Raw genomic sequence first — 25,742 nt, 5'->3', positions numbered from 1 at the left:
AAAATCAACAAATGGGTACAGAGGACGTGAAAGGTACTCTTCTTTAGGAATGGCTTGGTTTTGGGAGGGAGAATATTCAAGCATTGCTAGTGTGCACACAAATAGCCAGATATTTCTATCTAAACCAGATTTGGAAATCTTTGGACCTTTGCATCTGTGGGAGAAACTTTGTGGTAGCTCAGTTCAACGATATATGTAATAGGGTCAAGAGTAGGGATAGTTGTGCAAGTCAAAGAATGGACACATTCATTACATTGGTTGCTTGGGTGGTGCCCTCTAGGGGCAAAGAAGACATTTGAACTTTGGTTGAAGCTACTGCATAAGGATAAATAGGGTCCTTCACTTATGAATTGTACAACGCATTTTTGGAAATGTTTACCCCTCAAGGAACATGTAGTACTTGAGGCTCGTTGTACATTATTTCTTGAGTTAATACAACATCTCCACTCACAATTGGTAGTATGGATTCAAAATATAGTTGTTCACTACAATGAAAAAGACATTGCGTGCCACTCTAGTTGCTAATGGTTTTGATTGCCTGATCTAGTTATTTTATTTTTTTTAAACATTGAATACATACATGATGAAATAGCACTCAAATTACAAGTGAAAAAATCTATGACTACCATCATTTCATAAATATGAAAAGAGATGTATACATGAAAGACATGGACTTAGGACTTTAGTTCCGAAATCTTAGGCTTTGGGTTAGTAGCATTCACAAAAATTATTTGTTTTTTTTGTTCCTTTTCACCTCAAGGAAGGAACAATCTACTTGTTCATTTTCATAGAGTATCCCTTAAAGATCTACCACCATAAGTCATTTGCAATCAAGACGAAGGTTCCCTCCAAAAGAGAAATCAATCTGCCTTCAACTAGCTAGATGAGGTTTTCTCTCATGCCCTTGCCTTTTAGTGGAGAAAGACTCGTGTTCAGGTGAATCCCATAGTGATTTTAGGTGGTAAATCTTGAAAATGGCATGCCAATCTCACTCCATAGCTATATCCTCAAATAGATTTTTGTGCATTTCTCTAGACACTTCTAACCCTTGGTTTGCCGCCTTAAGATGCTAGATCTTAATTTTTTCTCTTTGCTCACCTACACGAGAATTTAGTCCTTAAGGTTGTTGTCTTCAGAGGTGAAAAAAGTTGCTTCGAAACCACCCTATGCTACATATAATGGATGAAAAACTATATCTATTAATGATGATGACTCCAAAATTAGTAGATTTCCTTTCCTCTTAAAACATGAAGCATGGTTGTGTTAGTAGACGAACAATTTTTCTCTTTGTAATCAAGGTGACTATCAATTCATGGCTTCTTTGGACTTTTGTACTCAATTATGTGCTACCAACTTCAATGCATATGATCCACAAGATCAACACTTGAGCTGAGACCTTATGTAGATTTTGCAAACAATGCACTTATTATTGGGTTTCCCTTAACTTGAAAATCTACTATATGAAATATGGGGAGTATATTGTTTGTTTTAAGAGTTCATCAAGTTGCCAGAATTTAATGAAGAAAAGAAAATTACTTTAGGCTAAAATAAGAGGTGCAATGGGAAATTGGAAACTAGAAGGCTATGGAATTGGAAGGTTGAACATGGATTAGGAAAGTGAAGGTTGATAATATACAAAATGAAAAATCTCATGAAACTGGAAAGTCAAAGGAGGTTGTACAAGTACAAGATTTTTCCAAATTCTACCAGCAACTTAAAAAGACCTTTTTTTAAAAAGCTCTAGATTAGAAGCTCCCAAAAATTAAGCACTCCATGCAATACAATGACCACGAGGGATAATGATAGTTCAAAGATGATTAAAAGTAAGCCTAATGTGCTATGATTAAAAGCAAGGGGAACACCACAATCTAACCCCTATCATAGAGTAAAATGTGCCCATGCAAAGAAAACAAAAAAAAAAGCATTAGGAAAAGGAACTTGCAAAGAAGCCCCAACAAAAACTAGACGAGTAGACCAGTGAATTAACACCAACGAGAATATAAGCCCAATCAGAGGACATCAGAAGATCGATCACCATAGGGAAGCAAAGCACAAAGAGGTCACCAAGGCTGCCCCTACAACACCATGAACTCCTTACAAGAGTAGCTCCATCTAGAATTGGACCACCGAGCCCTCTTCGAAGAGAGGAGGGAGGGTGGTCCTCTCCCTTTACCAAAAAAAGCAAAGTCAAGTGAAGTAGAACGAAGGAGAAGTAGTTGGGCACCCCCACTCAGGACATTTCCCTACACCTTCGACCATGGCCAAGTTTGTTGCTCCACCATAAGGGATATAGTTCACCCTAAGGAAAAGAATAAGTATAAATTGTGTATTCACCCTTAAGAAAGTTTTCAATGGATTTAGACACCACCATGAGAGAGCTAGTGCAAAAATGTGCCAAAGCATTAGAAGCACTTGAATAGGGGGAGACAATTAGATACATTAAGAACTCTATTACACACTAGTCCCATTGGTTCTCTAAGTTTGGAGGTGGTTCACTAAAGCCCTATTGAAGAGAAGTGGGCAATAAAGAATCATCAATAAAGTATTGATACATCTAACTCAGTTATGGGGCCAAAGTAACCTGAGCTAGAAAGAAGTGAACCAAATGACTACCCATTTCAATATCAATGGAACTGAAATTCTACTGGTCAATAGAGTGGTGGAAGGTCTAAGCAATGTTCTAGCACCAATTTATGAAGCAAAATTTTATTAGAAAGTCTAGTGTTGGCCCAAGAACCAGAACTTTTCTTTTCCACAAACTAAGGTAACATACACCAAATTGATGTAGATTGGTGTATGTTCCCTACATACATCAAAGCAGATTGGTTCTCTTCACTTAACAAACAGTGGAAGTTGTTGTGGCTTGAGGCAAAATGGGCAATAGTTTTAGGTAGCATCCAAAATCCTCCATGGCCTTGCATATGAAGTTATTCCAACTAGGGTCAAGGTGAAAGCTAGAGGAATAGACAAAGACCTCTCCTTAGGGTGCAAAGTAATCGTTGAAGACCCCTTCATTTATTCAAAGACTCTTGACCACTAAAGATTAGGTGGGTAAAGTTTGCAAGTGGGTGCAAAAGACCTGGAAGATTTTCATTTTCAAGAATGATCTGATTCTAGGAGGGAAGGTGATAAAAATCCAAGATATGCTGGTTTGCACTCAGATGTTCTCTTTTGCTCTCTCAAGCAAACTTGGAAATCAAGAAACCTTTGAGTATTCAAAAGAAACCATTTGTCTCTTTTGACTCTTCAGGGCGAGGTCTATGATTAAGGCTTAATGTACTTTCATTTCTAAGATAATATAACTTCTTCGCTCACAATTTTGAGTATGGCCCCAAAAAAAATGGGGGAGGAAAAAAGAATAAACAAGGGGAAGGTTCGCTTTGCTTCAGGAGTAAGATCGTTGACATGTTATTTTCAACATTGCTCTTCCAAAGACAAAATCATCAAACACTCACCCTTCTTACTTGAAGGGAAAAAAAATTGTATACCAGTCCAAAAATGTATTCACCTTTTTTCCTCCTTTCCTGTGAAGGGAAAAATGCCTTAAGAAGGGAAGATGCCTCTCAAATCCCATGACTACAAAACTTCGCAGGTACTCCATCTTACAATGGCCTCTTGGCTCTCTAAGTTAGGAGGAGGAACCCTAAATACCTCTTGGAGGGAAGTTTTTGGACAAGTTAATAACATAGGGATCTCCAAGCTAGCTCATCTCTGGGACAACGGCAATTTTTGATGAAAGGATGTCCACCGGTTGGTGTTTCAACATGGGTTGAATCTAAATGAAAGGATTTTGACACAAGAGAGTCTCAAAAGTTCTAAGTAATTGCCAACTTCCTACCACTGGGACATAGCTTGATTAGAAAGCTTGGATTGGGCCCACAGATAGAAATTTTGCAATGCCACAACTTTGGAGTTTTATGGAAAGTTGATGTGTATAAAGTGGATTGGTTCATGCTGCTAATCAAATTATGAAAGGTGAATTTGTCTAAAGAGAAATGTCAAAAGTGTCTAAACAACATTTGGGAGGTGAAATGGTCAAGCTTAATGAAGATATTCACTTGGAAGGTATTGTGGGGGGACTATCCCAACTTGAAACAAGATTCTTGCTAGACGTCTTGGCCTAGAAACTTTCTCTGGATGCAAAGCAGCTTTGGAGGATCCCTTGCATCTATTTAAAGACCGCCCTTCCTTGCAGGGTCATGCTGTCAAAATTTACAAATGGGTGTAGAGGACTTGGAAGGTGCTCCATAGTGGGAGTCAATTCCATCCGGTCCTTGCAAAATTGGTACTGGCATGGATATGTCACAATTTAACGTTGCCAAATGTAAAATGTGAGCTTATATCCGTATATTGCAAATTTGCCAAATTCGTGTGCCATTACCCTTGATCCTAAGTCAATGGGTAGTACTTTGGCATTGAGTAGAAGCCTTGCTTCTCGTGTCTGTCAAAGCACTTTGCTTTGCACAACAGGGAAATCTTTTCCAAATGAAAGGTTAAAACATAGAAAATCTAGAAGAAATTGAAATTGTCTAACCTTGTCGCCCCTCTGTGGCCAGGTGTCCTAAAATTTGGAAGTAAACTCTCACTAGAGAATGGGGTGCAGTCTGATTTTGTCATTTGGGCTTGAATTTGGCTTATAGCCATGTATACTGAGAAGTAGAGAGCTGTCGTATGAACCATGCAGAACCATGCATGTCCCCCTTGGATTGGTTCATGCTGACCTCTAGTAAAAAAGCATTCAGACATGTTGCAAAGTCCCCCTCTCCCCCCCAAGTTCGTATGATAATAGCATATTCCAAACTTTGGAAGCGTCTATGCAATATGCTAACATTGAAGCCTTGCCAATATTGCCCCTTGCTCAAAAATTGATGGAGGTTGACTAGCACTCCCCATGCGAAAAAGAAACGCGTTCAACCAATCATATGCATATGCTTTTTGATAAGATTGTCAACTTCAATAAATGTAAACTTGACTTTAATTTATACACATATCAGCTCATCTTTTAAAAACTATAATAGCTCGAAGATCCCCCCCCCCCCCCCAAAAAAAAAAAAAAAAAAACTACCTTATATGCTAACATTGAAGCCTTGCCAATATTGCCCCTTGCTCAAAAATTGATGGAGGTTGACTAGCACTCCCCATGCGAAAAAGAAACGCGTTCAACCAATCATATGCATATGCTTTTTGATAAGATTGTCAACTTCAATAAATGTAAACTTGACTTTAATTTATACACATATCAGCTCATCTTTTAAAAACTATAATAGCTCGAAGATCCCCCCCCCCCCCCCAAAAAAAAAAAAAAAAAAAAACTACCTTGTCAAGACCCTCCTCTGTCACCGCCTTCCCTCCCATCTCCTTTGTCATTTGCCCATGTGCACCACCCATGTGCAACATGGGTAGGACACTCACACAACGAGTGCGACCTATTGATAGTCTTGGAGAGTTATGTGCGACATGGGGAATCACATACACGATGCAACTAGATACAAAGTAGAAGGCCATGAGGCAATGGGTGTCAAAATAGGTGGGCAAGTGTCGCAGGAAAAGATGAGGCAACGAAAGAGCATGTAGATGATTGTGAATTTATTAGGTGTGGACGTAGTTTAAGAAGAGAAGCTTGAGATGTAGAGACGCGACAATACGCCTGGGCGAGCAAACAACGTTTGCTAGTATGACAGCTAGGGTGCCTAACAGCCATAGGTGGGACTGTCATGCACATGATTCCCCAAGTGGTGCAAAGAACTCATAGACTTAAGAGCTAGAGAGAGGATTTCGGTAGATTCTCCTCATACGAATCTTCTGCAATGTTGGAGACAAAATTGGAGCGGTGTGTGAAGGCATGGCCGCCCATTCCAAGGGGATTGGAGCTATAAACAACTAAGGCTATGGTCACGCGAGGCTTAGTTATCAGTTATTCGAACAAATAACTAAGCCTCATTCTTCGTCACACGCAAAAAGGAGCATTAATGAATAACTATGCCCACCCTTCGTAACTATGCCGATTTTGGCAAAGTTGTGAAGTTCAAGGCTTAGTTGGGAGGATGAATGAATAACTAAGCCTCGAGTGACCATGCAAGAGGCTTAGTTATTCATTTAATGCTATGTATGGGCATTATGGGCATAGTTGGCTTAGTTATCTTTAATTGATAACTAAGCCTCGCGTGACCAGAGCCTAAGCCATGTGTATACGGTCTTGAGCTCAAGACTTATGGTGTGCACCACTCTCTTGGGATACGAAGTTGAATATTTTTTTCCTCTCTGTCTTGGGCCATTTACACAGAAGATACAATTGACTGCGAGCCGCAAACCTTACTCGGTCACGGACACACACACACACACACACACACACACACACACACAAACACGCAAAAAAACGCGTACAGAGCATTGTTGATTGGTTGCGACTACAGCCTTCTTGGCGTTTTCAGGATCTGTTTTGGCTGAGATGTCATGGCTAAGGTCTGCAATCAGCAAAGCAGCAGAGGTGGGGGGCAAAAATATCGGGCCAAATCTGTCTCGCACTGTCCGGAGTGTGGCTCAGCATGCTGGCCAAGCAGTTGCTGGCGGTGCCAAGATCGTCCAAGATCGCCTGGTATGTTTTTAGATTCACCATGTGTATGACTCCCTAAATTTGCTTTCCTGAAGAAATTAAGTTCACTTTTTACCACATTCTGCCACAGTATGCCTTCGTCTTTCGCTCTTGAAGAGCATGAAGGCGATGGGTTATGATACCTTGGTATGGTAACTTAAACTTTCTGGAGGATCATTTTTTTCTCTCGAGACTAGTTTTAATCTTCAGTTGTTTATGGAATTTTTTGTCTCAAGTTGCTTATTTGTTGAGTTCTGAGTTCCAAGCTGGGAAACTTGTTTCCTGAAGGATGATTGTCTAACATTTATAACGCATGTCAGAATTCTTCAAATCCATTGCTAGATCATCAGTTACAATCTGAGCTTGTTCTTCTAGGTTGGTCAGTATGTCAAAAATTTTGTTGGCACTCTTCTTTTATAAACAAATGATAATTTAAGGAAAAGTTTTTGCATCCTTTGTGACAAGTGTATCCACACTCAAACGTCAGCTTGGTGAAGGGATTATATATTGAAAACACAATTTCATTCTCAAGTGCAAGCGATGACCTTTCTTTACATGCGATCTTTGGCATTGAATTATGTATTCATGAGGATTGGGTGATTTTTTTAAAAAGATGAGTCAAGAAATCCTACCGTTTAGATGAAAAACTACCCATGGGCTATGACCGACAACTCTCTTAGTAGAATGAGAGATTGAGACATCAAATGAAAGAAGCATCTTTGCGTTCAACAAAATCAAAACTCTCACGTTTGCTGAAGTTGTAGAGGGAGAAAGCCAAATTGGAGGCTGCAATCACCACGGGGTGTGCCTCTACACAATATACATAAATGGCGATTGCATCATTGCTTAATAATCAGATACTTTAGAATGGCATGTGATCTCAGGTTCAAGAGCCTCCTTGGGGGGTATTCTCCCTACGACCTTAGCATTGGAACGGTATTTCTTTTTGCCAAGCCCAAAAGTAGACATCGACCAGTATGTCGGGGGAATGCTCAGTTACCAAAAGTAAAGTACATCGGCATAAGACGCGTGAGTTATGCCAACCTTTGTCCGTGCCTAATCAGCCTTGGTACAGTATTGCCATGGATTTTATTATGGATCTCTCTAAGACTTAGACTAGAAATGATGCAATCTATGATGCAATCTGGACCATTGTGGATAGGTTTAGTAAGCAAGCTTAGTCAAGAAAACCATCAAAGTAGATAATATGTGTCACGGGGACGGCATCACGTGCCAACGGAAAAGAACAGACTGAACAACTTTAAGCACTTCAAATAACAACTGAACTAAAAGAGATGCACAACACACGAGACGCCGAGTGGCGGAATTCCACCCCAGAGAGTTTTGGCCCCAAACCTTGGCGCCCCTTTCAGTATTTCTTTATATTACATCATCAAGGTACAAGCGGGTACTCCAGACTCTGCACCTTCTCTAGGAAGCATGCGAGAGAATGAGCCTTTAGCCTCATATTTAAAGGCCCTAGGCCCCAAAAGCAGTTTTACATGAAAAACCTTCAAACTTAAAAGCATCTGGTCCAAAAGCAATGCCCAAAAGCTACCAGCGTAATTTACGAAAATCCGAGCAACCTGCCACATCAGCATGTCAGTGCAAAGCACAGAAATCCATACGGCTTGCCACGTCAGCACTGTCAGCGTGATTTCCGGGGCGTCCGTACTGCTACCACGTCATCAGCTGCGTGTGTGTGTGGGTGGGTTCTGCTTTATATTAATTCCTTTATGTCACTGGGGCCCCATCGGACAGGGTCCCCATAAGTTGGTAGGACTTCTTCTTTTGTTACTTGTTCTTCTTAGGGTTTAGGCCCCTCTGCAGGCATCTGTAAGTTAGCTCCATTCTTCAGGGCTTTGACACGTCAGCAGTTTGTGACAATCATCGCATTGATCTCGTACCAGGTAGCTCTCCCCCAAACCTGCCCCCTTATCGGGTTAGTCTTGCTTAGCAAGAGGAAATTTTGAAGCAAGTCAACGAGCTTCTGGAAAAAGTCTAGTACGACCAAGTACTTCGTCTTACTGCTCTCCAGTTCTACTGGTGTAGAAGAAAGACGGCACGTTTCGAATGTACATAGATTCTCGAGCTCTAAACAAGATCACTATCAAGAATCGCTTTCCGATACCTTGGATTGATGATATTCTCGATAAGTTGTAGGGAGCAAGCTTCTTTGGTCGCATTGACTTAAAAAGTGGGTATCATCAGATACGCATAGCCCTTGAGGACGTCCATAAGACTGCCTTTCGCACAACTTTTGGACTTTATGAATGTTTGGTAATGCTGTTTGGCTTGACCAATGTTCCCGCCACATTCAATCGAACGATGGATTGAATTTTCAGCCCACACCGAGCTTTCACAGGAGTATTCTTTGATGACATACTCGTCTTTTCAAAGACTGAGGAGGAACATCGGAAGCACTTGGACATAGTGTTTCAGGAATTGCGAAAGCATGAGTTGCATGTGAATGCAAAGAAGAGTGAGTTCTTCCTCACTGAGATACACTATCTTGGCCATATAGTCTCACACAACCAAGTGAAAATGGATCCCGCAAAGATCCAAGTCGTGCAAGATTGGCCAACTCCCACTACGGTACATGATGTACAAAGTTTTTTGGGATTGTGTTCTCCGAAGCTTTGCTCAAGTAGCAAGACCACTTATGACCTAACAAGGAAAAAGATCCTTTCCCGTGGGGATCGAGACAACAAGGTGCCTTTGGTAGGATAAAGTACCTATTAAGCCATGGACCTATTTTGATAGTGCCAGACTTAAGGAAACCGTTCGAGGTTCATTGTGATGCTTCAGGTGATTACATCGGTGCAGTTCTTAACCAAGAAGCCCATGCAGTGGCTTATGAAAGTAGACAACTTAAGGATGCAGAATTGCATGCCTCGATCTACGAGAAGGAACTTATGGCTGTGATCCACGCCTTGTCTACTTGAAAGCACTATCTTCTAGGAGCGGATTTTGTGATCAAAACCTATCATCAGAGTTTGCGGTATTTTCTTACGCAACGGAAATTATTTGAGAAGCAAATGAGATGGGCCAACTTTTTGTCCATGTTTCACTTCCAGATCCTCTATACGGTTGGGAGCAAGAATGTGGCTGCAGACGCATTGTCTAGACGGCCTAGGGTGAACGTAGTTACCTCTATGTATCACCAAGAACTGGAATCACTTCCAGAGTTGTATCGGAATGACTTAGACTTCTCCTCCATTTGGAGTAAGTTACAGAACGGAGAGGATGAATATCCCTATCCATTCGAGATGGTTACCTCTATCACCACCAAGCAATTTGTGTGGCAGAACCATTGAGAAAGAAAATTATAGAAGAAGCACATGCTTCACCTTATGCGGGTCATCGGGGAATTCTCCCTACGACCTTAGCATTGGAAAGTTATTTCTTTTGGCTAAGCCTTAGAGCATACATTGATCAATATGTCAGGGAATGCTTGGTTTGCCAAAAAATAAAGTATGTTCGGCATAAGACGCCTGGGTTACTCCAACCTTTACTTGGGCCTGATCAACCTTGGGAGAGTATTGCCATGGATTTTATTATGGATCTCCCAAAGACTCAAACTGGAAATGATGCGAGTTGGACCATCGTGGACAGATTTAGCAGCAAGTTCACTTTATTCCAGTCAAGAAAACAATCAAAGCGGATCATATGGCTATAATTTTTCTAGCACAGATCTTTAAGCATCATGGGCTGCCCAAGTCTATTGTGAGTGATCGAGATCCTCGCATGAAAGTCAACTTTTGGCGTGCCTTGTTTGATAACCGTGGCACAAAGTTGAATTTTTCTTCTGCATATCATCCTCAAACGGATGGACAGAGTGAGATGCTAATTCCACAGTATTGGATATGCTGAAATCTTAGTGTCAGAAAGACAATCTGATTGGGAGAAGTATTTGCCCCTTGTTGAGTACGCATATAACAATACCGTGCATTCGTCTACGAGGAAAGCACCTTTTGAGGTTCTCTATGGTAAGCCTTTGCTTCCACCGATCCTTGTCACTAAGGATAAGATTTTCGCAGCAGATGAGTTTGTTTGGGATTTGGACGCGGCCTACGGGCAAGTGAAGAGAGCAATTTTGCGCTCTCAGGAAAAAACATAAGAAAGCTGCAGACAAGCACAGAAGGAATGTGGAGTTAACAGTCGGTCAATTAGTCTTATTCAAGTTTGAGAAGGCAAGACTAAAGAAACAAGCGACTCATAAAGGGAAAGTGGTAAAACTTTACAATCGCTATTATGGGCCGTTTAAGATAATTGACCAAGTGAACGATGTGACGTTCTGATTAGACTTACCATGTAATTGGAAGATCCACAATGCTTTTCATGTTAGTTTACTCCGGCCGTATGTGGGACCGCCTCTAAGTCAACCTATTGCTAAGGAACCTCTTGAGGTTGAGGAAACGGAAGAAATACTCCAACCGGAGTAGATCATTTATCATCAAGAGCGGCCACTTAAGTCCGGGAAGATTACACGGAAGTATTTGGTAAAGTTTAAGAATTATTCTACTCTAGATGCTCAGTGAATGACAGAAGGAATTAGCATCCTATCTCGAGACTCTGGAAGGATATGTACAAGCACTACAGTTGAGAACAACTGTTTAGAAGCCAGAGGGATGTTGCTAAATGGACTATATTCTTATTTTCTCAAGTAATTTCTTTTTTATTGAAATTAGGATATTTAAAGATGTGCACTTGAACCGTAAGGTTAGGAACTGTAGATATAATGGAATTATTAAAAGCCATCAAGAACGGACAACTCTGATGTGTTATATGATGGGTGACATTAAGGATCGCGAAGGGGTTTTATCGTTAGTTCAGTAGGAGAGACCGGGAAACGAATATTTCTGATGCGTCACGTGATGGGGTGACGGGAGCATTGGAAAGGAAATATCTCATTGGTCTGGCAGGAAACCCGAACTGGAAAGAGAAATACGCAAGCACAAGAATAAAGATGGGTTCAAGAAGCTTTTCTTAAAAAGTGGAATATTTTAACAAGTTTTCCGAGAAGAGCAGACGCTTTCCTGCGAGGAATCTATGTCTGCATTGCATTTGTGCGTGTGGTTGCATCCAGGGACGCCTAGGAAGTGCCGTGAAAAGCATTGTTTTTAACGTATAAGGTTTTATGGAATTTTTGGGCAGGTCCAGACCAATTTTAAATATGCCGGCCGCCCGCTTAATAATTGGGCAGCCACCTAGAAAATAAAGCAACAAAACTAGCCAACGAATTCTCTCTCCCTATTTCGGGTATAACAAAAAAATAAAAAATAATAAAAATAAAAATAAATAAAAATAAGAAAAAATCCGCCACGATCGTTACGCGGGCAGCCTCTGCTCAGTTATTCCTGCCGTGGCCAGAGAGCTATAAAAGCATCCCATGTCCTCACTCAGAGAAAGGAGTTGCCAGCGCCAGCAAGAGAAGACTCTCCCGCCAGAAGACGCAAGAGATCGCGAGACTACGAAGCACAGAAGTCGCTTTTTCCGCGCAAGAGCGACAGGTTTCTATTGTGGATTCGCCATACGAATTGTTGTCCCGTGCTTGTGTGTGTGTTTGCAGGTACTTCATCGCGAAGGAGAAGCGGGAAGGCCTTTGCCTACGCTTGGGAATTTTGGGAACGGAATTTGGAAATTGTCTGCGAAGTCTCGACTTTGAGTACAAACGGAAAAGCTCGTCTCTTGGATTTCCCTGACGGGAAGGAACGACCATCGAGTCTGAGAATTGAACAGAGGGGTTTTCTCCAGTTCTTGTGCTTGTGAAAAGATTCTCTCTAATAAAGGATTCTCTTTAAGGGGGGGGACCAGCCCATCTTGTGGTCCCAAATATTGTGTCGAACTTCTCCCTCAACTCTGTATAGTTGAGAGATTATTTATTTTTATCTTGTTTATTATTCGTGTGTGCTCGCGTTTGTGACACCTTGTAACAATAAATAGGTCTTTTGGGCCTCATTACTCAGAGCATTTGGACGCAGAGTCTGAGTGTGAGTTCCCGCGGACTCTTGTACTTTGCACACAGATTAATATAAAAAGAAATATCGAAAGGGGTGCCAGTCTTTGGGGCCAATACCTCTTGGCACAGAACTACGCCGGGTCGTGTCGCTTTTGTGAACTGTTTTAATGTGAATCTCTGCTGTGTCGCGATAGAATCTAGATTTGGGGTGTCCAAGTTTGCTACAGAGAGCACTGGCCCCAAACCTTGGCGCCCCTTTCGGTATTTCTTTATATTGCTTGAACTAAGTACATCGCACGTACTCCATGCAATGTGTCTGGGGTTCTGCTGCCACGGTTTGTGACATACCCCGCACCATGATTAATCGGCAACGTATTTAGCAATCGCATCTAGCTCTAGTCGGGACCTCACAGATGCCCGATTAACTAATCCAAGCAATCATGTCTATAGAGATTTATGAGACCGAAATGCTGCAGTCATTTCGTCTATCAGTTCCTGCACTTAAAACAAGTCAAGTATAAATCGATCAGTATCATTTTCATTATCGGGAATTCCAGTTCATAAAGTCATACAACAGAATACTGTCAGCTCAGCAGTATCCTTGAAACCCAAAGGGGCATCAGTGACTCTATATCAAATCAAAATATCATGGCAATCTGTCGACAAAGGAGTGGATTGACTCCCCTCATGTGCATACCTGTTGCACTAGATTCGCCCATGCTGAATCGGGGTTCTATCGGAGTAGACTATGTTAAACCGAATGCTTCAAGGTCCTCCTCCTCCATCCACTTCGCATCCAATGCAGGATAGTTCTTGAATTTAACCAAGAACCGCCTCATCACTTTACCTTTTATCTTTCTATCTTTATGTGTCAGTATCTGTTTTGGAACGAGTATCTCCTCGCTTTCCTCCACTTCGGGTTGCTGATTTGGCTCCCCATCATCGGGCACATCGCCTTTAAAAGGCTTCAAGAGACTCACATGAAAAGCATTGTGAATTCTCCAAGTATCTGGCAGCTTCAGTCCAAAGGAGACATCATTTATATTTTCTTTTATCTGGAAAAATCCATAGTATCTCATGCTAAGCTTTGGAAAAACCGCTCCTTTCCCTTTTTCTTTCTCAGGTGTGCCTTCTCAAATCGTAACCCAATCGTCTTCCTTTAATTTCAAATCGTGACGGTGTCGATTTGCTGCCTTTTTGTGTCTTTCTTGAGATTTCTCTAAAGCCTTCCGGACCTTGGCAAAAGCAGTGTCCAAGTCCCTCGTGTACTTGTCACAACGTAGTGACGTGGCATGGTGTACATTGTACACACCTCCCCTTTGGAATGATGACGTGGCTGAAATGGGGACGTTGCTAAATATTGCTGACGTGGCACTGCAGTACAAAAACCCTAAAACTACGGATTGGCTGATACGTGGCAGAACTGTACAAGCTGGCCTGGATTTTGCGACGCTTTTGGCGGGCTGCTCTACGTAGCTTTTGGGGCAGAATTTGGCGCAGCTTTTGCTGCTTCATTTTACGCTGGGGCCTTTTTTGGAAATTGCTTTATTTCCACTTAGCTTGAGAGAGAGAGAGAGAGCTCTTTTGCTTTTAAGAGTTTTGATTTTCAGCTTTTGGGCTCTGCTTTTAGCATCCCTTGTAAACACTTAAATATGTGGGCAGGGCCTCACAACTGAGAGCATCTGGACGCAGGGTCTGAGAGTGGGTGCCTGCCTACACTCTTGTACTTTGAACACAGATTAATACGAAAAGAAATACTGAAAGGGCGCCAGTCTTTGGGGACAATATCTCTAGGCATGGAACTCCGTTGGACCAGTGTTGAATCAATTGTGAATTGTGAAGCGTCTTGAAGTGATTATTTGTGGTGTCGGGGTAAATTCTACCTGGGTCCAACAATATGACAAAACGGTACCCCGACGTACGACCATAACATTTAATGAGAGAATCATCAATGGGAGGGTCCTGAGAAACTTTGGGCATAATCGTGTTATCATTCATTGCATTGACAGACGTAGTGGGTACTGTGGGTTCTTTAGATTCATTCGATTCAAGCTTAGGACACGTTCTTTTTATGTGACCCTTAATGTGACAATGAAAACAACGACCTTCCTTAGAATAAGTGCTTTGTTCTTCCGAAGTGATGTATCCTCCTACAATTCCTTGTGCTACCTTTTCATCTGGAGTAAGCTTAGGTTTAGCAGTTGTGTTAGCCTTACCCTTAGATTCATTGGAAGAATTCTTTGTTGAGATACTGTTGGAAGATTGGTTAGAAGAGTTATCATTCTTACCGTTCTGAGGGTTCTGAGAAGTCTGCAAGGTACTTGTGGAAGTCTTTTTCTCCTTAGGCTTTCCCTTGTTGTGCTTCATCTCCTGTGCGAGAGCAATCGCTATCGCCTTGTTGAGATCGATTGGATCGAATACCTCGACATCGTACTTGATATACTCGTCCAATCTAAAGAGAAAAGCCTCTTTGCGCTCATCATCCGACATGCGTAATTGGGTACCTAGCTGCAAAACACGATTAGAAAAAGACATAACCGGCATACCATTTTGCTTGAGAGCGCGCCAATCGTCCTTCAATCGTGCGAGGTACTGAGGTGGCATAAACCGCGCCTTGAGCTTGTCTTGGAAATCAGCCCAACTAAAAGAGAGGGGTGTGAAATCGTCGGCTGCCTCTAGGTGCGCGGCTAGCTGTGCCTCTTGCCATGCATGGTACCAATTGATGGCATCACCGGCAAGGTACATAGCTGCCGTCAAAACTTTGCTATATCCTGTTTTCTTAGTTGTCGCAAAATAAGCATTAAATTGATGCAACCAAGAATGAATCACCGTAGCATCCATCTTACCATCATACTTACTGAAAGTCAACTTTTCGGTGACTGGGTTGTTGGAATCTGCATTGTGGCTTGCACCACTATAGGAACTCCCACGATCTTTGGGTGGTTCGGTCTTCGAGGCTAGCATGTGGGAAATAAACTCTTGATTGCGAATCTCCCTTTGAGCTTCTCGTTCATCGCGCTCGCGTTCGAAAGCAAGTCGATTTTCTTCTTGTTTTGCGGCAAGAGCAAGGCGCTCACGTTCCTGAGCAAGGTGCTCACGGTCTTGAGCAAGGCGATTTGCTTCTTGTCTATCCATCATGGCCATCATCTGCTTGACCGTTTCCTCCATAGGGTTTGGTGCACTTGGTGGCGTAGATGGCGAAGGGGGAGGGTTGAAGAAATCATCTCCGGGTGGGGACGAGTCTTCGTTGCCTCTCTCATGCTCATCACCTGTATACGAAGTATCCATTCCGCTTCGGGTGACGACCATGCACTATGATCTTGGGATCTTAAGCTTGCTAGGAACTTGGGTTCTTGAGGGTCTTGAGGTTCGTGAGGTTCTTGATTCTTGAGGGTCTTGGGTTCTTGAGGTTCTTGAGGTTCTTGAGGTTTCCTTTCGCTTGCAAATCGCGTTGGAGAAGGATCTTCTCTTCACCCGAGCTCTACCCTTTTCTGCGGGCGCACCCCTTGGCGGCCTTGCGCTCACACCAAGGTTGCTTTTTCCCACCTCACGTCGATTGGCCGGCCGCTAAGTGCACAGTCCGCTCTCAATGAGTGAAAAGAGACACAAGGGGAGGATGGACAAGCCCTTCTTTCTTGGGATTCTTGTCACTCTTCAACAAAACACGATTAGGAATCGACACGCCCAAGCGAACTTGGGTTCGTACGATCGCAACAAGCAAAAAAAATTCTTGTGGTTCTTGTGGTTCTTTCCTTGAGTAATGCAGAACACTTCCAAAGCTCTGATACCAATGTAAGGTGCAGCGGAATGAATGTTGTATTTTTCAAGATTAGTGATCTTTATTGCTCAAGGGTTTTTTAGTTCTTAGGGAAGGAGAGAGCCTTCCGTCTTATGGAGAGTGCTATGATCACGAACAAAGTGAGTGGATATTGTGCGTGCAAGCGAATGAGACTGAGAGAAGGAGAGAGAAGAGATACGACACTGAGAGGTTGTAAAACCCTCCTCCGAAGGCCCCACTCTCGTCGGCGAGAGTGGTCTACTTTGATTGCACAAAGGTGTACAATGCATATGCAATGGACTGATGCAATGGGACTATGCCGATGACGATGACGGTGATGATGACGACGACTTGGTGGTTGAAATCTGAGATCTTCTAACTGCTGAATTTTGGGACTGTTTCGGTGGCTGAAATTGACTGTTTTGGCTGCGTTCTTATGGCTGAAAATGGGGGAACATCTGCAACCATCTTGGGGCTGATCTATTGGTGTCCATAGCGCTGAAAACGCTGTGGTCTGATGCGGTAAAGGCTGAGAATCAAAAACGCTGGCTGAATCTGTCCTTTGCCAAAAACGCTAGCTTGTTGGAAGTCCAAAAACGCCAATGGGCTGAAGTGGGGAAATCGCTGGCAAGGCTTGAATCTGCTGGCGACAATGGGAACCTGCAGTCGCTAGGGTGTTGATGGTTGTTGGCGATGGCTTGCTGTGGAAGGAAGCGCCAAGGGATGGGAGAGGATGGCCTAGGGTTGAAAATGCTAGGGTTACTGAGAGAGGGGGGGTACTGCTGAGAAGTTGCCTGTTGAGCGGGAAGCTCCTGCTGCCTCTTCTGCCAGAAAGTGCTAACTTGGGTTTGCTTATATATTAACTTACCAAAATTGCCCTACCTACTTTTGTTGGAAAGTCACTAAAAAATAATAAGTGAAAATAACCAAAAAATAGGAAAATAGGCTAAAATTCCCTGACTGAATCTGATGGATTCTGAAGGGAATACTGATGATCATGCTGTGTGCAACCGGAGGATATGCATCTATGCTATGTGACTAGGCATGCACGGTCTACGAATAGACTCACAAAAGTGCCAGATCACTGCTAATCTAGACTTGACTGAACTGACTGAACCCTGCTGTGGTGTAGCTTGTCCACGGACACATAGGGTTGGGATGTGTCACGTGACATTATGCCTGCCAAACTTGATCTTCTGGCATACCAAGCAACTGAAAATCGTCCACGTCCTTCTTGAGTCTCGGCCAAAAGAAGTATCACTCCACACCTTTCAAGATGGTATCAATGCAGTGGTGACTCGTAAATGGTGGACAAGGGCATTCGGTTAGAACCTTTTCCCTCAACAGCTGTGTAACGCACAACATCGTTTTCTTCATCAAGTAGCCATCCCGAATGGAATATCCCTCTACTAGCTCCCCATTCTGTATTTGATTGAATACATCTGTAAAATCTGGATTTGTGGCGTACTAATCGACCATGTCCTCGAAGCTTCTATGATGTATCACGGAAATAGCCAAGACCAATGGCTTTTGGGACAAAGCATCTACCACCAAGTTCTTCTGTCCCTGCACGTGCACAATCTGGAAGTGAAACTATGACAAGATGTTCGCCCACCGCATCTGCTTTTCCGATAGCTACTTCTGTGACAAGAAGTAGCGTAAACTGTGATGATCTGTGAAGACCGTAAAATCGGCTCCGAGTAGGTAATGTCGCCACTGTGTAAGAGCATGGGTAACCACCAAAAGCTATCTCTCATATATCTTGATGAGCGCGTGGCGGTGTGTGCAAGTGATAGAGCACACGAGGAAGTGCAGTGTGCAGAGAGGTGAGGCGAAGGCCAGCAGGAGAGGAAGCGCTAGCAGAAGAGAGAGGGCTCACGTTTTTGGGAAAAACTCAATAAGGTTTTGGGTTTTCCCACTTTTATTATAAGTGACCTTTAAAAAATGTGTCCAGGTTCATATTGAACCTGGACAAAGTATAAAAATGTACAAAAAGGGGTTATTTAGGCCTTTAACCCAACAACCTCCCACTTAAAGGAATAAATGGCTCCTTTAAGCTACGTGACTCCCACCATCTCTATGCATAGATGATGTTGTGCTTTGGGTAAGCACTTAGTGAGAGCATCGGCTGGATTTTGTGATGTATGGACCTTAACCAATGTAATAAGGCCATCCTCAAGCACTTCTCGTATGAAGTGATACCGCACATCAATATGCTTTGTGCGTGCATGAAACATGGCGTTTTTTGCCAGACATATAGCACTCTGGCTATCACAACCAAGCATAGGTGCCTTGGCAGGCAAGCCAAACTTGCTGCATAGGCGTGCTAACCAAATAGCATCTTTGGAAGCCTCAGTGGCTGAAATATATTCAGCCTCTGTAGTAGACAATGCAACAATCTTTTGCAATCTAGAACACCATGAAACAGCACCTCCCGCAAGAGTAATACATAGCCACTTGTGGATTTCCGTGTATCTACATCACCAGCCATGTCAGAGTCACAAAATCCCTTCAACTCCATTGGTCCTTTACCATAGCAGAGGCATTTGTTTTTAGTCCCTTTCAAGTACCTCATAATGGACTTCACTGCATCCCAATGCAACTTGCCTGGAATAGCCATAAACCGGCTCACAACTCCCACTGCATGGGCTATGTCAGGCCTAGTAGCAACCATAGCATACATAAGTGAACCCCAAGCTGAAGCATAAGGCACACCTTGCATGTCATTGGCTTCTTCCTTTGACTTGGGACAATCATCCTTGGAGATTTTAACATATGGCTGTAATGGCACACCAAGAGGCTTTGCTTCAGCCATGTTAAATCTGTCCAGCACCTTTTCAATGTACTTTTCTTGCGACAAATACAATAGGCGCTTGTCTCTTTGCCGTGTAACACGCACTCCAAGTATATGTTCAGCTGCCCCAAGGTCTTTCATTGAAAACGCAGATTTCAGCTGCCCTTTAAGAGTATCTACAGTGCTTCTTTTCTTTGTAGCTATCAACATATCGTCTACATAGAATGATCGGGCTGCCATCCTCATCACGTTTGGTATACAAACAATGGTCTGCATGGCTTCTTTTGTAACCATGTTTAAGCATGAAGCGATCAAACTTCTTGTACCACTGTCTACATGATTGTTTCAGCCCATACAAGTTTCTATTCCGCATACATACCAAATGTTCCTTGCTAGGGATGACAAAACCCTCGGGTTGCTTCATGTAAAGCTCTTCTTCCACGTCACCATGCAAGAAAGCGGTATGTACATCCATTTGGTCCATTTCCAAATCAAGAGCAGCCACTATGGCAAACAATACACGCAACGTGGTCATCTTCACAACAGGAGAGAACACTTCCTGAAAGTCTATGCCCTCGGATTGAACATATGCCTTTGCCACGAGCCTTGCCTTATACTTGGGTTTTGCATCAAGAGTTTTGATTTTACACACCCATTTGTTAGGAATAGCTTTCCTTCCTTTGGGCAATTCAACCAAATCCCAAGTATGATTAGCATGCAAAGCTTTAATCTCTTCCTGCATAGCAAGCTCCCACTTGTCGCTGTGCTCATATGTCTTTACCTCTTTATACGTAAGAGGCTCTCCCTCATCTGTCAACAAAATGTAATGCAAAGAGGGGTCATATCGACTCACAGGCCGTCTTTGAGGAGTAGACCGCCTCACCCAATGATCAACATTATCCAGCAATGGGTTTACATCAGGTGGCACTACAAAATCATCAACAATGGGCTGTTGTACATCATTTTCAGCACCATTTTCAGCATTGTTTCTTGGCTGCAAATGCCCTCGGATTGAACATATCCCTTTGCCACGAGCCTTGCCTTATACTTGGGTTTTGCATCAAGAGTTTTGATTTTACACACCCATTTGTTAGGAATAGCTTTCCTTCCTTTGGGCAATTCAACCAAATCCCAAGTATGATTAGCATGCAAAGCTTTAATCTCTTCCTGCATAGCAAGCTCCCACTTGTCGCTGTGCTCATATGTCTTTACCTCTTTATACGTAAGAGGCTCTTCCTCATCTGTCAACAAAATGTAATGCAAAGAGGGGTCATATCGACTCACAGGCCGTCTTTGAGGAGTAGACCGCCTCACCCAATGATCAACATTATCCAGCAATGGGTTTACATCAGGTGGCACTACAAAATCATCAACAATGGGCTGTTGTACATCATTTTCAGCACCATTTTCAGCATTGTTTCTTGGCTGCAAATGCCCTTCAGGAGCCTCAATTTGCTGTCCAACATCATCTGGCTCAAACACCACTGGATCATCTACATTTTCAGCCATTTGTGGTGCATCCTGAGGGTCAAAAATAGGCCTAACAAGTGGGTGGTCATGCTGAAATTTTTGTCACAAGGCGGGCACTACGTGCCAATAGAAAAGAACAGACTGAACAACTTTAAGCACTTCAAATAACAACTTAATTGAAATGGAGAGAGAGAGAGAGACGACACGCGACACGGAGTGGCGGAATTCCACCCCAGAGAGTATTGGCCCCAAACCTTGGCTCCCCTTTCGGTATTTCTTTATATTGCATCAACACAGTACAAGCCGGTACTCCAGACTCTGCACCTTCGTACTGAAGCATGCCAGAGAATGAGCCCTAGCCTCATATTTAAAGGCCCTTGGCCTAAAAAGCAGTTTACATGAAAAGCTTTCAAACTCAAAAGCTTCTGGTCCAAAAAGCAGTTTACATGAAAAGCTTTCAAACTCAAAAGCTTCTCGTCCAAAAAGCGATGCCAAAAGCTGCCAGCGTAAAACATTGAAATCCGTACAGCCTGCCACAACATCAGCCATCGCAAAACGCAGAAATCTGTCCTTAGGGTTAGGGTTAGGGTTTCTGCAATTTTAGGGTTTCTGCAATTTGGGTTTTCAGAATTAGGGTTTCTGGCAGAAATTAGGGTTAGGGTTTTCTGCACTCGGGCAACCACGTCCTCACTCTGTGACACTTCTTCTACTGCTTGTTCTTCTTAGGGTTTAGGCCTCTCGGCCGGTAGCTCCGTTCTTTAGTAGGTCGACACGTCAGCAATTTGTCACATCTCCCCTTCTTGAAAGAGAGTAATCGTCCGCGATTACAGCATATCTGCAAAACAACTCAAGTTAGTTCAAAAATTTCCTAGGGTCATTCCGAGGGACAATCAATTTGCTCTTTTTATTAAGGAGTTAGCTTCTCCTTTCTGCTCTTTTGATCAAGGAGTTAGCTGCTCCTATCGACTGTTTTGATCAAGGAGTTAGCTTCTCCTTTCGTCCAGATCGGAAATCTTGATATTCCGGCGTAGTAAAATTAGCCATCACACCCAGATCGTACTGATCTTCCTCGGGTGTCTTGATGCACTAAAATTACATACCCAGGCAATCTCATCCAATTAGGAATATTCAGTGGTTGGCACATCACAATGCAACACAAATGCTCACATATGCATGTTACAAGACATAGAAACATAAAGCCGCCGATGAACACTTCTCCCGCATAACCTAACAAGGTCCGGGCTGGGAGATATTCAACGACTCCCTCATCACTCCTCCCGCATAACCTAAAAAGGTCCGGGCCGGGAGATATAGAGGCCTTTTACAACCAAACGCCCCCCAGACCGCAGCCTGCGTCGTTTGGAGGTGCTGAGAGTAACCACTGCTCAGACTTCTTAATACTCCTCCCGCATAACCATCCAGGTCCGGGCCGGGAGTCACACCAACAATTATTTTACAAGCATACAACCAAACGCTCCCCAGGCATCGGCCTGCGTTGTTCGGAGGTTTTCAAACATACAACGAAACGCTCCCCAGGCATCGGCCTGCGTCGTTCCGAGGTTCAAACAATACCAAAACAGTATTTCTCACTTCTCCACCCGGGAGTAAAATCACCAATCATTGAAACCAGTATCAAACCAGAGTCAAACAATTCAAATCGGCACCAAAACAGATACCATCCATTTCAAACAAATTCCAAACAAGATCACCAAACAAGATCAAACAGAACTCAAACTTAAAAGGCAATCTCGAAATCAGTCGAGCTCGAAAAGTCGACTGACTTTCCATCTTGAAACCTGCACCAAAAATTAGGGTTAGGTTCCCTCCATGAGGTCGTAGCTGAGCACGGCATGGTCCATCAGCTCTTGGACAGACAATGTTTCTTTGGCGGAGATGGTAGTCCCAAGATAGCAATCACACTGGATCTCCTGCTTGTGAAGAGACATCTACTGGGAGATATCGAGAAATTCCAAGTTATAATCTGCTAGGGTTTCCATGGCAAGCATTTCAGGATACCCCACTCTGCCGTTGCACTCCGAAGGAAGATGTCAGAAACCATATAACTTCGGGCAAAAAAATTTCTTGAAAGCTTGCCAAGTACTTGGAGTATGCTGCTTGGTAGTTGTAGACGTCAACATCTGCATGGCACTGCTTCTGAAAAAAACAGTGACTTGAAACAAATCTGGATCCTTCTCTTGCAAGTGATCTTAATTGGCTTATGCTCTGTAAGACACTGTGGTGAAGACGAGAGCGCACCCGATGCGTGATGAAGTAAGGGTGGAAGTGGCTGATATCTCAAATATAATTCAATTCCAATAGCTCTGTCTGCTCTTTTGTAGGACCGGTATGCTTTCAGAAAAGCACACGGTTGATGCTTTGATACCACTGTCACAAGGCGGGCACCACGTGCCAATAGAAAAGAACAGACTGAACAACTTTAAGCACTTCAAATAACAACTGAACTGAAATGGAGAGAGAGAGAGAGACGACACGCGACACGGAGTGGCGGAATTCCACCCCAGAGAGTATTGGCCCCAAACCTTGGCGCCCCTTTCGGTATTTCTTTATATTGCATCAACACAGTACAAGCCGGTACTCCAGACTCTGCACCTTCGTACTGAAGCATGCTAGAGAATGAGCCTAGCCTCATATTTAAAGGCCCTTGGCCTAAAAAGCAGTTTACATGAAAAGCTTTCAAACTCAAAAGCTTCTGGTCCAAAAAGCAGTTTACATGAAAAGCTTTCAAACTCAAAAGCTTCTCGTCCAAAAAGCGATGCCAAAAGCTGCCAGCGTAAAACATTGAAATCCGTACAGCCTGCCACGTCATCAGCCATCGCAAAACGCAGAAATCTGTCCTTAGGGTTAGGGTTAGGGTTTCTGCAATTTTAGGGTTTCTGTAATTAGGGTTTTCAGAATTAGGGTTTTTGGCAGAAATTAGGGTTAGGGTTTTCTGCACTCGGGCAACCACGTCCTCACTCTGTGATACTTCTTCTACTGCTTGTTCTTCTTAGGGTTTAGGCCCCTCGCCCGGTAGCTCCGTTCTTTAGTAGGTCGACACGTCAGCAATTTGTCACAATTTCACCCTTTTATGGTCATGCTTTGAGGCACAATTGTTTTGAAGCAGCCTTGCCTCATTAAAAACAACATCCCGGCTGCGTACAACCCTTTTGAGCTGAGGTAACCAAATCCTGTAACCCATTTTACCTTCTTCACCATATTCCATGAAGAGGCCTTTAATGGACTTCGCGTCTAGTTTACTCCTCAACTCAGGTCTAACATGCACAAAAGCTTCGCAACCAAAAATGCGTAAGTGATCATATGAAGTAGGCTTGCCAGACCAAACCTCTTCAGGGATGTCACCTTTCAAAGACATGTGAGGGGATCGATTGCATATATGCACTGCAGTTTTCAAAGCTTCTCCCCAAAATCCATGAGAGAGATTAGCTGTGGACAACATGCATCTCACCCTCTCACAAAGTGTCCTATTGAATCTTTCAGCCACACCATTAGAAGAGGGGCTGTATGGTACAGTAAGCTCCCTCTTAATGCCCAAATTTTCACAAAACTTGTTAAATTCAGCACTTGTGTACTCCCCCCCATTGTCTGTACGCCAGCATTTTAGCTTTCTACCTGTTTGGGTGGTCACAAATGCATGAAATCTCTTAAACGCAGCAAAGGCTTCATCCTTAGAATTAAGCAAATAAACCCAAATTTTCCTAGAATGATCATCAACAAAGGAGACAAAATAACATGCACCACCCCTAGACTTAGTAGGCATGCTACATACATCAGAATGTACAAGATCAAGCACACAAGACTTACGAGAGACACCAGAGTAATAAGAACGCTTTACTTGCTTGCCATATTGACATTCATTACAAAAATCAAGCTTTGTGCCTTTAGCATCAAGCTTGTTCAAAGTACAAAGCTTAGAAAGGCCCTTTTGGCTCATATAGCCAAGCCTCTTGTGCCACAACTCCATGTGAGAGTTAATTTCAGCCAATGCAATAAACTTGCCCAACACGGCATTTCCATGCATGCAGTAAAGTGTCCCTTTCTTTGTGCCCTTTACAATCAGCTTTGAGCCTTTGGTCATTTTCCATGATCCTCTCTCAAACAAGATGCTGTAACCATGCATATCATCTGACCAACAGAAAGCAGACTCTTCTTGATTCCCGGCACATATCTAACATCATGCAGGACAAGCTCATTTGTGCCATCTATGGAGAGATGCACAGTGCCAATACCCTCAATGGAACATGCATGATTGTTTCCAAGGTATATATGGCCACGCTTGCCTACATCAAAAGTAGAGAAACACTCCTTGATAGGAGTCACATGAAATGAAGCACCGGAATCAACAATCCAAGTTTGGGACAATGTATCATTGATAGTCAACAAAGCATCAATAAGATCACTCTTGGTGATCTGCATGTCCTGTGAATGAACATTTAGAGAGGCATCAAAGTCATAAGCATCATCATCTGACAAAGTGGCACACAAGATGTCCTCTACATCTGAGAGCTCTTTAATCACGACACTAGAAGCCGCATTGGCCTTCTCTTTGTCCTTTGAGCTATCCTGTGCATCTGCCTTGACTTCCTTCTTCTCTTTCTTTTTGTCTCCGCCATTCTTTTTCCTTTCTAACTCAGCTTTATAGTACCTGCAATCGGGTTTCTTGTGACCTTTCCTGCCACATTGATAGCAAGTCACATCACCCTTGCCTTTGCTTGCATTTCCCCTTTCTTTACTCTTACTTTGAATCCTTTGTGCATAAGCATTCTTCTTTTCGTCCTGCCTCTAACTATGTTGGCAGAGCTGGCTCCCTTTCCACTTGCTTCCCTCCTGATTTCTTCATTCAAGATAGAACCCCTAACACCATCAAAGGTCAAATTGGGGTTATTGGACAACGAAACCACCAAAGTTTCCCATGACTAGGTAAGGTCATAAGCAAGAAGATAGCTTTTGGTTTATCATCAAAAGGGGGCAAGCCTGAATCCTGTAAATAACTGTGACAAAGTACCTGTTAACAATGACAAGTGCTCTGCTGCGCTCTTGGACTCATCTAGTTGCATCCAACAAGTTTTCGCATCAAGTGCACCTGGTTGACAGGCGTTGTATTTTCATACATTCCCTTTAACTTCTC

General features: G+C 43.0%; 1 protein-coding gene across 1 annotated transcript in view; it reads left to right on the top strand.

Annotated features, from left to right (window-relative positions):
• Nucleotides 1-6,251: 6,251 nt before the first annotated feature.
• Nucleotides 6,252-25,742, top strand: part of LOC147417765 (centrosomal protein of 135 kDa-like protein) — a 71,957-nt gene continuing 52,466 nt past the window's right edge. The window contains exon 1 of the mRNA XM_086506720.1: nt 6,252-6,595. Within this exon, the coding sequence (XP_086362846.1) occupies nt 6,449-6,595 (147 nt within the window). The 5' untranslated portion in view covers nt 6,252-6,448. The remainder of the gene's footprint in view (nt 6,596-25,742) is intronic.

The sequence above is a fragment of the Adiantum capillus-veneris genome, chromosome 30 (assembly GCF_014529385.1).
Source record: "Adiantum capillus-veneris isolate H3 chromosome 30, ASM1452938v2, whole genome shotgun sequence".
Classification (NCBI taxonomy): domain Eukaryota; kingdom Viridiplantae; phylum Streptophyta; class Polypodiopsida; order Polypodiales; family Pteridaceae; genus Adiantum; species Adiantum capillus-veneris.
This window is presented reverse-complemented; position numbering and strand designations above follow the sequence as displayed.